The 17566-nt window shown below is 47.6% G+C and overlaps 1 protein-coding gene across 1 annotated transcript; it reads left to right on the top strand.

The window, feature by feature from the left end:
- The first annotated feature begins 14694 nt into the window (after window positions 1-14694).
- On the top strand, window positions 14695-15761 carry LOC136513816 (secreted RxLR effector protein 161-like). Its single transcript, XM_066507795.1, has 2 exons — window positions 14695-15013; window positions 15652-15761. The coding sequence occupies exons 1-2, from the start codon at window positions 14695-14697 to the stop codon at window positions 15759-15761; spliced, it is 429 nt and encodes a 142-aa protein (XP_066363892.1).
- Window positions 15762-17566: the final 1805 nt, after the last annotated feature.

Below are 17566 nucleotides of genomic sequence, written 5' to 3'. Positions count from 1 at the left end.
TAGGTAAGAGTCGATAACTAGCTTATACCAGAGCCGCAGTGGGGGTCGACCGGATCGATGCAGCCATACGAATAGAGGTATAAACCATGACGGTACTTACAACAAGCAGTGGAGGTCGACCGGATCGATGCAGCTGTACTTGCTGAAGAACTCACCGAGATCTACTCTACTCCTACTCCTAAGGGGTGGCCGGAGTCGAAAAAAGTAATTGACTTGTATTTGATTGATTGATTGATCCCTCTACAATAGCCGGGGTTTGGTATTTATAACCAGAGCCTAAAACGAACCCTACTCGAGTATGACTTAATACAATCTTTGGCATAATGAAAACATTCCTAATTTAAGATAACTTGGACTCTAATCTTTCTCTTTTTGTAGAGTCCAACACGCTTTTGTCCTGGCGTCGAGCGTAGCCTCCGTCGTTATCTGCTGGCGCTGTCCGAAAAAAGCCGATTCCTAGATTTTGCATCTGAATCAGCTATTTTTGATCCGCCTGCAACTGATCCCTTGATGATACGATCCTGGGAGCTTCTGGGTCCCTGTGACTCTCCTTCCAAATTTTGGTGTAAACACATGCCCCCCAATTTTGAGACAAAAGAAATTTTGTTCCAAAATTACCATGTTCGTGCTCCCGATAGACCCATAGTCACGGGTAAGGAATCTTGATCTAGGTCTACTATTTGTCACCATCCATATCAACTCATGAGCCCTTGCTTCAAAACTTTTTCAGAGCATTATTGCTTCACGGGCGTTTTGGATTCATCCTTCCAAGCCAGCTATAAAAATGGTTATTCGACCTTGGTGAGAGCAAACTCAACGATTCAGCCATGTTCTACTTCTATCTGCCTCCTCGGGTGTTTCAGATCCCGCTGGATCCTCCATGGTTTATCCTTTTGCTATGTAGATCTTTAGCGGTTAGGAGAATTCTTGTGCATAGGGTGATTGTGTCGCTCATTCTAGCGTCCTGTCGAGCAAGAGGATCAGCTATTGCAGTTAGGAGAATTCTTGTGATATCACCTGAGTCTTCTCTCCATGCTCACAAAGCTGTCCTAGTGTTTGCAAAGGCTAAAATGTGTGGACACCTTCCCCTTATTTACTCCACTGAATGCCCACTGGGAAAGCCACAGGCTTCTTCCCCATAGTTTTCCGATTTATCGAAAAATCGGTTGAATTTATGTTTAGGCGGGTGATTTTCTCTCTCCTTGGGCATAATGTTAGTAATGGGCCAACGTCAACTCGCCTCGCGACGGACTTTGGCCTTGTTGGGGCCCGGACTCCCTTCAATCCAAAATAAACTGGATAGGCTGATCTCTGGTAAAATCTCCGAATCTTTTTCAGATCTCTTGTAATTTGAGGAAGCAATAAGTCCGAATCTATTATTTCTTCATTATCCATCTCCTGAACTTCCGGAGTGCCGTTCCGCTTCCGTTTCTGATTCCAACCTCACACCCCTGGCGAAATCTATCTCCTCGCCTTCCTGGGCTATATAAATGGGCCTCGGTAGTTGATCTAAGGATAACTCACTTTGCCTCAAACCTTCTGCACCCTTAGCATAGTTCCTGCTTTTCCATAGGTCAGAGATCATGGAGAACAACAAGAGGTTTCCTAAAAAGGTCTTCATCAGGTCTGCATCATCGCGTCAGCACCTTCATCGTCATGAGGGTATATCCTATGATGCCTCCGCTGCCTCGGGGAACAGGGCCGACTCTGTTCGGCCTTCAGGGCCTTCCTCGTCGACGGCTTGCCGCCAGCCCCCTTGCCATCAGATGAGGCGGATTGATAATGATGATATGCTTGCCTCCATTGATCGACATGGCTAGAGTCTCGCTGAGTGTTTATCCCTCGCAGAATCGGCCCTGGCCATGGTTCGATGCCGATCACCTCCTGTGGTCGATTCGGTGGAGGATAGGTTGGCCAAGGCCGAGGCTAGAATTGTGGGTGAGATACTTGTCATAACCTCTGCTTTCTTTTCAATTTTGTCTCTAAGACTCTGATCACCTCCTCTTTGAATCTTTTAGATCTATCTACCCAGCTAGAGAGCCTTCGATCAGCTGTAGATCATGCGGCGGGATTTGTCAATGCTAGGGGCGCCGTTCCGGTGGTTCGTTTGCATGACATCCCGAATCATGTTAGGGAGGTTGCTCTCCATGGCGTTCGTCATGGCGCTGCCACGGCATTGGCTGTCACCCAAGCCCATTCGGGCCAAAATCTTCAGCTTCTTCCCCATGGTTTTCCAGACGCAGCATACCCTGGGAAGCAGGTGCGCTTGGTTAAGGATTTCATGAGTGCCGCCAATTCTGTAGCTTTTAATACCTTGGCCGATGACATAGTAGGCAAGGTTTTCCTTGGCCCGTAGTTTGTAATAGGCGATATTTAGCAGATAATTTTCCTGTCTTGGCACCATGTGCATTACTTTTGTTTATGCTTGCTTTTCCCCCCATGGATGATACGCATTGTACCGGCTTTTACTCTTCTGAATCTATTTTCGCACCAGCAGCGATACCTTTCTGGTATCGGCCATTAGAGCTGTTAGTCGAGCGAATTGGTCGTTGAGTATTAATCCAAACATTAGGGTAATATTCCTACAAATATTCCCTATTGATCTGCTGAATCCTTCTCCTCCTCCCAGCGTCTCCAAAATGTACCAGACACGCAATGCCTGAGCCGATAAGGTTTCCCTTGATTAGGCGACCATACCGGCTGTCTCACTTTTTGGTCATCATAAGTGTGTCTTTGAGAGCATTTCTAGATCAGCTGGAGAAGTCAATAGCCTACGGGAGCTGATGTCATTTGACTAGAAATACCAAGAGCGACCCATGGTGCCCCAGACTCGAGATCTGCATGTCATCATGGATCTTGTGTAGAACCAATCATATTCTCCGTTGTTTACTCATGCTTCCTTCTTTGGTTAAAGAGCCAATTTGATATAGCCGATCTAGGCCCTTGGTTTAACCAAGTCTGAAAACACGACTTTTATTAAGAGAACCCTTCGACTTCCTGCCTTTCAGTTGCTCAGTGCTGTATTTCCATTGGCATTAGTGAAGTGGCGCTTCGCCTTCCATTAATTGTTGTTGCCTTTTACACGTCCCGAGGCGCCCGTCCCTTCGCTTTAGGTCTTCAAATACCGGTTGGTGGTTTCGGCCTCGAATACATCCTTACTCGCAACTGTTTCTCCGCTCTTCTCCGCCTGTCGAAACCCTATAGCGGTTCTCTTTCTCCCTTTCATAGATCCAATCGTTCTTCTATGGCCAGCGAAGATAACCGAGGTAAGTGCGTGGTGGAGGAAATCTCGGAGGAGAGTATGCCAATGAACCAGCGTCTCTGACGCATGAGCTGAGATCAACATTTCTTGTTCATGATGATGAATAGTTCTGACTCGCCTGCAGGTTTGTTGTGAATGACAACCTTCGTCCTCTCTCAAGGGCCAGTAGGCCTTCTGACGCCGCATCTTCCATCCCGGCTTCATCATCAGATTCCTCCGACTCCTATAATGGAGACGACAACCGGCGCTATCTTCATGAGTGGAGGATGGCCCAGAATCATTATTCTGAGGCGACTTGGGAGAACGGCCAATTGGAGATTTGCCTCGGGGTTTCTCAGGCCACCCTTCATGAGGCCGAGGAGGAGGCCAGCGCCATCCAAGCGCGACTGGCCGAATCAGACGCCATGGTGGCGGGTAAGATGAATTCCATGAAGGGCTCTTACTCTGATTTTTTTATTACTCTTATTCTGATATTTTTCTTGTTTTGTGATTGTCAGCCCTGACAGCATAGTTGGAATCTCTCCAACTGGCGGCGAACGTAGCCGTGGACACTGTCAATGCCCGGGGTTCTTCCATCGACATTCATCTCTACGATATCCCGGCCTGTATCCAGGAGGTTGCCCTTCACGGCGTTCGCCATGGCGCATCAGTGGCTCTAACTGCAGCGCTAGTCCAGACCAAGCACAAGCTTCATACCATGGAGGTTGGTTTCCCGATTGGTGATGGCCCTGAGGAGCACGAAGACCTACTCAAAGAATTCATCATGGCAGCGGAGGCCATAGTGGACATCACATCCGCGCGGGATGTGGTGAACAAGGTCTTTGATTAGCTTGTACTTAGGGTAACCCTAATGAACAAAGACTCCTGTTCTTTCCGTGGATGCACCTCGATACAATGCTCTTATGTATGACTGTTTCTATTTTTTGTTTTTTGCTCTATAGGTGATACGTATTGTATCGGCTTTTACTATTTTTGAAGATTTCTATTTTTTGAACTAGAGGCGATACTCCTTTGTTACCGGCTATTAGAGCCGAGAATGAATCGGCTATCGAATATTGCCCGGGTGTTAGGATAACGTACCATAGAAACTTTCACATCAAAAGTCGAACAAGCAATCAACCTAGGTCAAACATCCTGTCAAGTGAAACATGACTTCTTCAAATCCATTAACTCTGAATTCGCCACCTTATCTAGCATTCATACATCGGCCTAAACCTCATAACTAATACTTGTTTTCCTTTATTCCAATGGCCAATATGAAGCCGTAACCTTTTTTACTAAAATAAACTCTCTGAACCAATCGCTTGCATCAGCTGTTGGCTTTTATTGCTGATCTTAATGAAGCCTCCTTCCCATGACTTGCCAGAAAAACACTCGAAATCTCCTAGTTCCCAAAAGACTGGATCGACTGTTGCGATGCTTACGGACTCATCAGCATGAACCAGTTCGACATCATCTCCATGCCATTGAATCAAACACTGATGCATAGTCGACGGTATGCAGCAATTCGCATGAATCCAATCACGACCGAGGAGTAAACTATATGATCCTTTCCCATCAATGACAAAGAACGTGGTGAGCAGAGTTTTACTCCTGATTGTCAGTTCAACGTTTATTGCCCCCCGGGTCTTGGATGTATTTCCTCCAAAGTCTCTAAGCATCATGTCGGTCTCAAGCAAATCTCCTGGTCCTTTGCCAAGCTTACGGAAAGTGGTGTATGGCATAAGATTGACAGAAGCACCTCCGTCCACCAACATCTTGTTTATTGGCTTCCCATCAACAAAACCTTTCATATATAAAGTCTTTAAGTGCTGATGCTTGGCTGGCTTATCAAATATTGCTTGCTGCACAACTGTTAACTTGGCAACCATCTCTTCATACTCTGACTCATCGAAGTCTAAATAAACTTCCTGATCTACCGAAGCTCTGAATTCTGATGGTAACAGAAAACCATTTGGATATTAGCCGATGGTTGCCTCTTATTAGCTATCTGCTTGGTACGCCATACTTGAGTTTTACCGGGTGCCTGAGCCTGTTCCATCTCTCTGTTCCTTAGGCACTGCACCCTCCTCTTTTGGCTTCTCGTCAAATCTCCTGGGCACCACTGGCTTTCCTGCCACGTGTATCTTCTTTCAGTGCCTTCCTTTTCATGATCAGCCTAGTCCTGTCCAATCACTCTTTTTCCCAACCGATCATGAACACTTTCATTTTTTAAGCGCCGATCCGTGTTGTTATGATGATATGCATCTTGAGCATGGATAGACCGGCGGTTGGTTCGAGATTGCCTATACTCTCAATATTGATTGCTACATTCTGGACAGTCGTGTTTGGTAGGCAATTTTAAACCTTTATTCCAGCAATGCCTAAAGAAGGGACAATTTCAATGTAATTCAGCTTGTTCCCTTTCATACCTCTCTTCTTCTAATTGATGCTGGTATGCTTGATATTTTAACCAACGTTGATAATCCTTTTCCTTCTGCCGCTGCCATTTATTCAGTAGAATCCGAGATGTGACCCGTAGCTTTGACATCTCTGCTTTCGACGTCTTCCTCTGCTCGTATCGGCTCTTTTGTTCAGCACGACGTCTTCTAATCTCTCTGTACTCATCAGCCGATATTTGCATTTCGGGATCGACTGTCCCAGCTTCTCTCAATTTGGTCGATGTTAGGACCTTGGTTTTTCCTTTGAACAGCCCAGCATCAATCATGTTCTGATCTCCTAGGAAAGGATTATCATTGACTTTCATCTTCCGAGGTGTATCAAATTTGAGCCTCCCTTGCTGAATAGCTCTCTGTATATGTTGCCTGAAGATTCTGCATTTATTAGTGGAATGAGAAGTAGCGTTATAAAATTTGCAGAACTTCTTGTTCTTCAACTGATCAGGGGGCAACATGACATGACCATTGGGCAACTTGATCTGCCCCTTCTCAAGCAAGAAATCGAAGAGCTTGTCCAATTTGGTAACATCAAAGTCATAACTCTCCTTAACTTCTCTTTCCCAAGGATTTGGCACCATCACTGTCTTCTTGCCCCTATTCCATTCAGCTGCAGCAACCTCTTCTTCTTCATCTTCATAGCCATCATCGACTGAATATGGATCGTAAGCTTCGGCCACTGAGGTACTCTTCTGGAATCGGGTATCTCTATGTATGCTCTAGAATTGGCTATTAAGTGCTGCCACTCGTTGAGCCAATTGACCTAAGTTGTCAAATTCCTATCCCAGCAGTTTCTCTTTCCACATCGGCAACATTCCTTGTACGGCTAAAACAGCTAGTTGATCATCGGCTAAGCTCAATGAGAAACACAAATTCTTAATCTCTCAGAATCTCTGAAGAAATTCAGTGCCCGATTCATTAGTCCTATGTCTCATGGTTGTTAAATCGGTTATTTTCTTCTCTCCAGTCCCAGTGTAAAAATATGTATGAAACTTCTTCTTCAGGTCAACCCAATTGGTAATGGAGTTGACTGGTAGTGACGAGAACCAAGTGAAGGCTGGCCCTGATAGGGACAAGGAGAAGAAATGAACTCGATGGGCATCCTCAACTGACGCTTCGCCCAATTGTGTAAGATACCGATTGACATATTCTATTGTGCTTGTACCGTCTTGACTAGTGAACTTGGCAAATTCTAGGAGTCTATAATTTGTAGGAAGGGTGACCAAATCATACCATTCTGGATATGAGCGTTTGTACGAAAAAGTCATTCCTTTTGGCTTCAGACCGAACTGATTCTTCATCATCTCGATCACCTTGAGCAGCAACTCGTCAGCTTGTGGATTTGAATTTCTCGATACTTGCTGACCCATCTGTGGATTGAAATCCCACATGCCTTGATATCCTAGATTTGGTATCATATAGAGGGTGTTATAATCTGTGCCATAATGATAGCCTTGTGGAATCTCAATCTGTTGGGTCCTTTGCTGGCTTGCTGCTTGAAGTATCTGATTATAGACATAAGGATCTATATCTCTACGGATCCTCTGAACAGATGGTGCTATCTTCTAAGCCAACGACGGTATGTGGCCTGATGTGCCAAAATTGATCATCTGGTTTTGACTTTGCCCCGTCGGCTGCTGCACATGCTGTACTGACGGTCCAGGATTGTATTGTATCTGATTTGTAGTAGTACCCAGAGTTTATTCAGATGAATCTTGAAGTGTCTAGATGCCACCATTGCCAGTTGGTGCTGCTTCTTGATGACTGATACCGACTTGATTAGTCCCTTGGGTTAACGGATCTGGAATATTATAATAAGTCGATCCAACCTGACCAACTGGAATTCCATGAATCGCCTCTTTCGTGGCATCATGAAATGCGTCAATGAAAGCTTCATTGCGGCTTGATAGAGCATCACAAACAGACTTGTCTATGGCTTCCGTAAAGAAACGCCTTTCTTCAGCTTCGACTGTATCTGTCTGTCCGTGTAGTAGAACTCTTGGTAGTGGAAATTTCTGAATAATTGTGTTGTCACGTGTTTTGGTGTAGGACAACAAACACTTCTTCTAAAATTCTTCTGTATCTTTGTTGATGGTATCCTTATCTTCATCAGGTAGGTCTTCATAATGTACCATAAGGATGTCGTCATTGTTATGAACCGCCATGACGATTGTGGGGTCCCACCGGGCGTGCCAGAAATGTGTGTCGACATAGAATTTCGTCCCATGTCGAGGACACACACAGCAAGCCGGAAGGGTCTGCTCAATGGAGTAGATCCGCCTAGCTTTAGCACAGGGGTGGTCGATCCTACGCAATCCTCCCGAGGCGTGCTAGTCAATTTGACCCTGCAATTGACAAGGAGAGAAAGTTCATCAGTAATTAAGGGCGGAACTTGCCGGTGTTACCAGACAGTCCCGAATGTACGGCTGTGAGAGCCGATATGAAAGGAAATCGGCTAAATAGCCGATTCTAGTATATTCATGAGAATAAGTCACTTAGAACTCATGGGGTCATGTGAAGAGAATCGGTTATCATTCAGGATAAACATCATTTAAATGAATATTAATCAATGGCAATAAGATATCAATGATGATCGGTCCATGCTGAGCCAATGATTACGAGTAATCAAACTCCTTTTTATATAAAGAAACAATTCAACATCACTTAATTATTTAATAAAGATAAATCTAATGAACATGTTAGATCTCATGTATCGCCATGACTAGTGGGGTATGAGGCAGAATCATGCAGGCCGTAGAAACAACAATAGACTCGACGACCCTAACTTATTACTAATATCAGTGGGGCATGAGGCAGAATCATATAGGCCATAATACAATAACAAGATCATGGGGCTAACACATGTTTCAATTTATCTCTACTTCAACGATCTCGTGATGTTGACTGTTTATGAAAGCATTCGATATCGGCTAAATAGCCGATTCAGGCATAGCGCACAGTTAAGGTCATGTCTTCTCAGGAACGGGTCTATCAACCAACGATCCTCACTCCATGGTGCCAACAGTGGGGTGAGAGGCAGAATCCCATAGGCCGTGATGATGGGTCATGAAACGGTTCTCGCTAACCGATAGATCTACTCAAGTTCGAACATGCCTTAACCGCACGCTGTGCACGATTAAGATTGACGCAAAACAGCCGATAAAAACATAACTCATCGCTTAAGATGTAGATTAGATAAGTTCTAGATTAGCAAATGATGAATTAAACAAGATATAAGGCCGATCCAGATCAATCTCAATCGGGCAGAGTGATATTGCTGTAATTAGATAAACAATGAAAGCAATAAGCAATATCGGTAACTTAATGAATCTACCAAAGACTGCCACTCTAAGATAGAGCCGATAACTTGACCTTGATCTAATTCAAGCAGTGGGGTGTGAGGCAGAATCACACAGGCCATACTTGAATTAGGTAAGAGTCGATAACTAGCTTATACCAGAGCCGCAGTGGGGGTCGACTGAATCGATGTAGCCATACGAACAGAGGTATAAACCATGACGGTACTTACAACAAGCAGTGGAGGTCGACCGGATCGATGCAGCTGTACTTGCTGAAGAACTCACCGAGATCTACTCTACTCCTACTCCTAAGGGGTGGCCGGAGTCGAAAAAAGTAATTGACTTGTATTTGAATGATTGATTGATCCTTCTACAATAGCCGGGGTTTGGTATTTATACCCGGAGCCTAAAACGAACCCTACTCGAGTACGACTTAATACAATCTTTGGCATAATAAAAACATTCCTAATTTAAGATAACTTAGACTCTAATCTTTCCCTTTTTGTAGAGTCCAACACGCTTTTGTCCTGGCGTCGAGCGTAGCCTCCGTCGTTATCTGCTGGCGCTATCCGAAGAAAGCCGATTCCTAGATTTTGCATCTGAATCAGCTGTTTCTGATCTACCCGCAATTGATCCCTTGATGATACGATCCTGGGAGCTTCTGGGTCCCTGTGACTCTCCTTCCAAATTTTGGTGTAAACAGCTATGTACTAGTTCCTTCCAACATCTTCTCTAACGCCTTCCAATACTCTAGATAAATATATAGACTCTGTCGAACACCAAAACCGCAGTGCAATTCTCATGCTGAATCCACCGATCAATTCCAAAAGCTTGGACACATGTCCCAAGATCCATTATTCCGAAACAAGACCAAAATGCATATGAATTCAGTGACTGATCTAGAAAAATGAGTTATTTGGAAGGTTTCTCCTATTATTTTCCATCTCTAGCCCCTCCTTTCAAGCTTCTATGGGTACCAATTTGTAGGGGGGATTATGAGGGGCTTCATGCTTTGAGTAGTGATAGCGGAGGCGTGATCCCACCCCTCCTTGGTGCAAGATCCGCCCTTGTTTGAATCGATACAAGAACATCGGCAGTTGAATTATTGGGTACATCACATGTTGTACATTCAACACCTCCACCCTTGATCCCTCAAGTTGGACGCTTGATTTCCTCTTTATAGAAAAAATTTGTGGGGACTGCCCCATGGCGTAGTCGTGGGCAACCTGCTGTGACGGCATGTGTCCATACACACAATCATCCAATGCGTGAGAGAGTTTTACCTTTTCTTACCGATTCCTCCTCATGAATTTATGCAACAATCCCATGTGTTGGTTGATTGTGCATGAACACACGTCATGAATCCATGATAGGTGCCTATGGATGCCCCATGGGGACCATCCCCACTAAATTTTTACCCCTCTCTACGATCATCGATGATGAGACTAGAGTTAATATCCCCATGGAAGAGACTGTTATAATAATCTACTCCTTCCTTGTGTGAACACACAGTAAGGGGAAGGCAACGCTGAAAAGGACCCCTGCTATGGTACTGTAGCCGCTACAGAGGCAGATGCTGAATGGCTCACCTACCGCACTGTAGCCACATGCAGGGACATGCACAGAAGTTAGTTCTACTGTGTTATCTAGTTATTGTTACATCATGTGTGTTGTACTAGGACTAGATAGATAAAGTTCAGATTTGCCATCTCCCATATAGGGCTTCGGCCAACGCTGGTGTCTTGTACTTTATGTGTATGCTCTGTTCTCCCTCTTCTTCAACCTCTAGCCATAGTGTGTGGGGACGAACAACGCTTGTTCATGGTCGGCTTAGCTAGTGGGTGCTCGACAACACTAGTGGGTGCTCGGCAAGACTAGTGAGTGGTTCACTCACCTGAGCCGGTGATCATGTGGGCTAACAACTGGTATCAGAGCCGTATAAACGTCATCGCTAGACTAACCGCTGGCGATGACGGGTGGTTCGGAGATGGGCGACAACAGTGGCACTGCTATGGCTGCCCAACCACGATCGGAGGTCATTGTTCGCATGGTGCGGGAGGTCTGTGGCACCAGTTGGCCAATGCTGACTCACACCAACTATGGAGAGTGGTCGGTGACCATGAAGGTCAAGCTCAGAGGCCAATGACTCTGGAATGCTATTGATAAGGGCCCCGATAATGAGGAAGATGACATGTCAGCGTTGGAGGCTATCCTCGCTGCTGTACTGGTGGAGTACAGGGAGCCATTAGGGATGAAGAGCTCTGCTAAGGAGGTGTGGGAGGCTATTGTGGCGATGCGCGTCGGTTCCGACCGCGCAAAGAAGGCGATGACCCAGGTTCTAAAGCAGGAGTACGCCAACCTCAAGTTCAAGGATGGTGAAATGGTGGAGGACTTCTCTCTCTGCCTGTAGACGCTCATTAGCAAGCTGAAGAGCCATGGCGTCACCATCGACAAAGAGGAGGCGGTCTCCAAGTATCTCCACTCCGTGCCAGCAAAGTATATCTAGATCGCTCTCTCTATAGAGACGATGCTGGACTTGTCCACCCTCACCATTGAGGATGTGATAGGCTATCTACAGGTGGTGGACGAGCGCTTAGAGTAGGCAACAGCAATGAATGACAGTGACAAACTGCTGTTGATTGGAGAGGAGTGGGCTGCTCAGAGGAACTCTGGGAAGGCAGCCTCCTCCAGCCACGGTGGCGATGGCAAGTGCCACGGCAAGGCTTCTTTGGAGAAGAAGAAGCAGGTCAACCCAAACGCCTATCGGTGCTGCGGGAAGATGGGCCATTGGGAACGGGAGTGCCCAAATCGCAAGCAGGAGAAGAAGGTTGAGGCTCATTTGGCGCAAGCTGATGATGATGAGGAGGCCACTATCCTAATAGCAATGTTCTGTGCACTGCACGACGTCGAGGTAGAGGAGAAGTAAGAGGCAACGATGGTGGAAGGACCTAGGAAGGCCCTGAAGACTGTCAACCTCGACGAACCACGTGCCCAAGTCCACCTCGGATGTGTGGGCGCTGACCAGGAGCAGCGGTGGTATCTAGACTCTGGTGCTAGCAACCACATGATGGGCTCCAAGGCATCCTTCTCCGAGCTCGACGATGATGTTATCGGTACGGTGAAGTTTCGTGATAGCTCAAGGGTGGCTATTTAAGGGCGCGACACCATCATCTTTAGGTGCTAGAACGGGGAGCACCGCACGCTAACGGATGTATATTATATCCCATAGCTACGTTCCAACATCATCAGCATTGGTCAGCTGGATGAGCGTGGTAGTAAGGTACTGATCAAGGACGGAGTCCTTAGGATCAGGGACCAGGAGCAGTGACTTCTTGCTAAGGTGAAGAGGTCCCTGAACCAGTTGTACCTGCTCGACCTAAAGGTAGAGCAGCCAGTGTGCCTGGTGACAAGGCACACCGAGGAACCATGGATGTGGCATGCTCGGTTCGGACATCTCAGCTTCGACACGCTTGGTCGGCTAGAGAAGATGGTCTGAGAGCTACCCCACATGAAGCATGGAGGCGAGATATGTGACAGCTGCCTGGCCGGAAAGCAGAGGAGGCTACCATTCCCAAAGGCAGCCAAGTATCTCGTGAAGGATGCTCTAGAGCTCATCCACAGTGACCTCTACAGCCCGATCACGCCAGCTACAAATGGTGGTCGGTGGTACTTCCACCTGCTCATGGATGATTGCAGTTGCTATATGTGACTGCAACTCCTGACGAGCAAGGACGAAGCGGCGACGACGATCAAGAAGTTCAAGATGTGCACGAAGGCCGAGAGCGGCAAGAAGCTCCACATACTGAGGACTGATCGCGGCGACGAATTCACTTTGGTGGAGTTTGCTATGTACTACGCGGATCAGGGTGTGGTGCGACACCACACCGCGTCGTACTCGCCACAACAGAATGGCATGGTGGAGCGACGGAACCAGACGGTGGTCGGCATGGCCCGATCCATGATGAAGGCCAAAGGCATGCCAGCAAGGTTCTGGGGTGAGGCGGTGACCACGATGGTGTTCATCCTCAACCGCACTCCGACCAAAGCCCTGACAGGCAAGACGTCGTTCGAAGCTTGGTATGGGCGCAAGCCGAGCGTGTCCTTCCTCCAGACATTCGGCTGCATCGGCCACATCAGGAACACGAAGCCGAATCTCACCAAGCTAGAGGACAGGAGCACACCAATGGTGTTCCTGGGCTATGCGGAGGGTACCAAGGCGTACTGGCTCTACGACCCACGTGGAGACAAGGTGCTTGTCTCACGCGATGTCGTGTTCGACGAGAAGGCAGCTTGGGACTAGAGCAGTCCGAGCATGGGGGAAGCTGGTGGCTTCACTAGCACCTTCGTTGTCGAGCACTTGGTCATCCATGGTGGTGGAGACGCTGGGGAAGAGGTGCTGAGCACTCCGGAAGGGGTGCTGAGCACTCCAGTGGTAGAGCCGAGCACCCATAGGGCAGTGTCGAGCACTCCGAGAGGGATGCTGAGCACGCTAGGAGTGGCGCTGGAAGGTTATGCAGTGGTGGTGACCACTCCAGGACGGGTGCCGAGCACTCCTGTGGCAGAGCCAAGAGGTCTTGTAGTGGTGCCGACCACTCCAAGACTGAGGCTGAGCACTCCTATAGTGGCGCCGAGCACTGCAAGAGTAATGACAAGCTGTCCAGAAGTAGTGCCGAGCACTACAACCAGGGTGCCGAGCACTCCGGCGGAGCAAGGAACTCCATCGATGCTGATCGAGTTTGCCTCACCTCCAAGTGGCATCACTGAGTTCATGGATGCCTTCCATGAAGGTGAGGAGGTGCGGTTCTACAGGCTGGACGACATCATCGGTGGCACAGGACCCTCAGGACTAGCTGGTCGGCTGCTCAATGACGCAGAGCTGCTGCTCGTCAGTGCAGAGGAACCACCCATGTTTGCGCTGGCCGAGCGGGATGGAAACTGGCGACGGGCAATGCTGGAGGAGATAAGGCGATCGAGGAAAACGAGATATGGCAGCTCATCGATCCACCTCCAGGATGCCGTCCGATCAGCCTGAAGTGGGTGTACAAGGTCAAATGGGACGAGCTCGGCGCCATTGTCAAGCACAAGGCGCGCCTCATCGCCCGAGGCTTTGTTCAGCGCGAGGGCATAGACTTCAAGGAGATCTTTGCGCCAGTAGCGCGCATGGAGTCGGTCCATTTGCTACTAGCCTTGGCAGTAGCAAAGGACTGGCGCGTCCATCACTTGGACGTTAAATCAGCCTTCCTCAATAGCGAGCTGGTGGAGACGGTCTTCGTCAGGCAACCTCCAGGTTTTGTCGTGAAGGGAGAGGAGCACAGGGTGCTCCGACTGCGTAAGGCGCTCTATGGGCTGTGGTAGGCCCCACGAGCATGGAATGCCAAGCTTGATGCCACGCTGGGCGAGCTTGGGTTTCAATGGTGCGCAACAGAGCGCACGCTCTATATGCGACGACGGGGGAAGGAGGAGCTCATCGATTGTATGTGGATGACTTAATCATCACCGGCGCGTGCACGGAGGACATCAACGGCTTCAAGCATGAGATGGCGGCTCGTTTTTGAATTAGCAATCTCGGCGCACTCTCCTACTACCTCGGCATCGAGGTGAGACAGGGGAAGGAGGAACTCACGCTCGGTCAGAGCGCGTATGCCTCTAAGCTATTGGAGCGAGCGGCATGGCTGAGTGCAAGCCATGCGTGACTCGGATGGAGGAGCAGCTGAAGCTGACAAAAGCCAGCACTGCGGCGAAGGTAGATGCAACACTCTACCGGAGCATCGTCGGCGGTCTACGCTATCTAGTCCACACGTGGCCGGACATTGCGTTTGTCGTGGGCTACGTCAGTCGCTTCATGGAGAATCCCAGAGAGGATCACTGGGCTGCGGTGAAGCGGCTACTGCGCTACGTCAAGGGAACAGTGGATCAAGGGATCATTTTTCCTAAGACCGGCGGGAGTAGGTTGCAGCTCACTGTGTTCAGCGATGCAGACATGGTGGAGGACATCGATGGACGACGGAGCACCTCTGGTGTGCTTGTCTTCCTCGGGTCGGCCTCAATTTCATGGCTGTCGCTGAAACAGAAGGTGGTGGCGCTATCTACGTGTGAGGCAGAGTACATAGCGGCGGCCACAGCGGCGTGCCAAGTTGTGTGGCTGCGCCAGCTGCTGGGTGAGCTGACCGGCGTGGAAGCTCACCCACCAACACTGATGGTGGACAACCAGCCTGCCATCGCCCTCACAAAAAATCCGGTTCTGCACGACCAGAGCAAACACATCGACGTGAAGTTCTACTTCCTCAGGGACTATGTTGATGGAGGGCAGATCGTCATCGAGTTTGTCAAAACTGGTCGGCAACTCGCGGACGTCCTCACCAAGCCGCTCGGACGTCTTCGACTCACGGAGCTGGAGATGATCGGCATGGAGGGGGTACAAGGGATAGCAGTAGGATTAGAGGAAGAATTGTTAGAATAATCTACTGCTTCCTTGTGTGAACACACAGCAAGGGGAAGGCGGCGCTGAAAGGGCCCCCTGCTGTGGTACTGTAGCCGTTGCAGAGGCAGGCGCCGAATGGCTCACCTGCCACACTATAGCCACATGCAGGGACAGGAGCAGAAGTCAGTCCTGCTATGTTATCTAGTTACTGTTATAGCATATGCGTTGTACTAGGACTAGATGGATATAGTTCAGATTTGCCATCTCCCATACAGGGCTTCGGCCAACGCTGGTGTCTTGTACTATGTGTGTATACTCTGTTCTCCCTCTTCTTCAACCTCTAGGCATAGTGTGTAGGGACGGACAACGCTTGTTTGTGGTCGACTTAGCTAGTGGGTGCTCGGCAACACTAGTGGGTGCTCGGCAAGACTGGTGAGTGGTTCACTCATCTGAGTCGGTGATCCTGTGGGCTAACAGAGCTCACCCTTCCCCTAGTAGATGGTGTCCACAAAGTGACCTCATACAGATGTGCTTTCATTGTAAGTAATAAATTAAAAGTTCCCGGTCGAACATTAATCATATGACTTCACAGTAGATTTATTAAAACTAAATCCAAGCAAATTAACTAAGCTGAAGAATCACGTAATTGTAAAGAGAGATGGATTATTGACTCTCCTTGTTGCCACCGACAGCCTCGCCAGAGATGAACGAGGGGGCTCTGAATTGCGGCTGCAAGATGCCCTAGACCGCGGTGGTGGTGGTAGCTTGGAGACCTGCATGAGCTTTCAATTTGCTGGATAAGACACAATAATGCATGTAAATAAACTTACCGACATGTGAAAACGTATGGGTGTAGCTGGGGTTTACATCAGCTACAAAACTCGGCCAAGACACAGTGCAAGTTGCCGGCTACTGCTACTTGCAAGAGAATTGACAAACTCCACGTACGAATCGTTCAACAAGTTCAGATTTACGTCGGTTAGTTCATGTCTATCACGCGCGCGTCCTTGAGATTTCATTCGATTTTTTTACCTGGCTTTAAGATTCTTCTATTGTTGGTAGCAAGCTACTAGCTAGGCCGCTACCTGAGCTGGATTGTCGAGGAAACACTTCATGGTCTGAGCGGATGTAACAGCAAAGCCTATACATGAAAGAGAAAGCCAGCAGGAACACCGGATGTAACTGCAAGCCTATAAATGCAAGAAAGATAGCAGGAGCATGAGAGAGATGCCAAGGATTGTTTCTTTTGAGGGATTTTCAGCATTTGGCAAGGTTTTTTGCAGCGATTAATACTAAGCAACTACTGCATGCATTGCCGTTACCGTGCATGTCATTGGTCGAGTGCTAGCTGTTGCATCTATGGAGAGAGATAATTGTATATTACAACACATGATTCCCATGTTAAGAAGGGATGAGACAGAAACATTATTGTGACACACATTTATTCATGAAGTGATAATACATAGCTTGCTGGTATGGGGATGGTGGACAGAAGCAACACGTCCTGCAAACCATCCTGCATGCATGGTTGTTTGTTCACGTGAAGGAAAGCAAAGGACAGAGAGGGGTGGACACGCATATACACTTGCTGCCATACAGCCATAGTCCTGCTATTTACGGGCGAATGGTGCGTAGTTTAGCTAACTATGTCTTTTTTACGGTGGAACCTGATTATTTGGATTTAAGTCCTCGATTTAACGCGGGGATGTTCACATTTTTTTTTCTAGATTTAAGTCCTTGAATCGTAGGCATCATGTTTGTTGATAAATGCGTCTGTGGTGACTACATCATAACTCTTGAGATATGCCGGATTAATCTTTCGAAGGTTGTTCATAGAGATAGGATGTGTGCGTGTATTCATAGGGTGATTGTGCATGCATATATGAGTATCTGCGTCTATATACTATGATTAAAAAAAACAAATAATACGACAATAATGATCAAGGGTCATCTTGGTGCGTAGTACGTGGCTAATAGAGACTCATTGTTTGAAGAAACTATAAGATTTGCATGTGTGGGAGTTGTACTATAGTTGGTTAGCGGTAACCTGAGTTATTGAAATTTTGGAAAGGAAACCTGACCCATATATAGAGAAGATCAGTATTATATAAATATAAAGGGTGATGGCTGATTGACAAACATAATGTCT

The sequence above is a fragment of the Miscanthus floridulus genome, chromosome 2 (genome assembly GCF_019320115.1).
Source record: "Miscanthus floridulus cultivar M001 chromosome 2, ASM1932011v1, whole genome shotgun sequence".
NCBI lineage: Eukaryota > Viridiplantae > Streptophyta > Magnoliopsida > Poales > Poaceae > Miscanthus > Miscanthus floridulus.
Note: the sequence above shows the minus strand (reverse complement) of the source record. Positions and strands in the feature narration are given on the sequence as shown.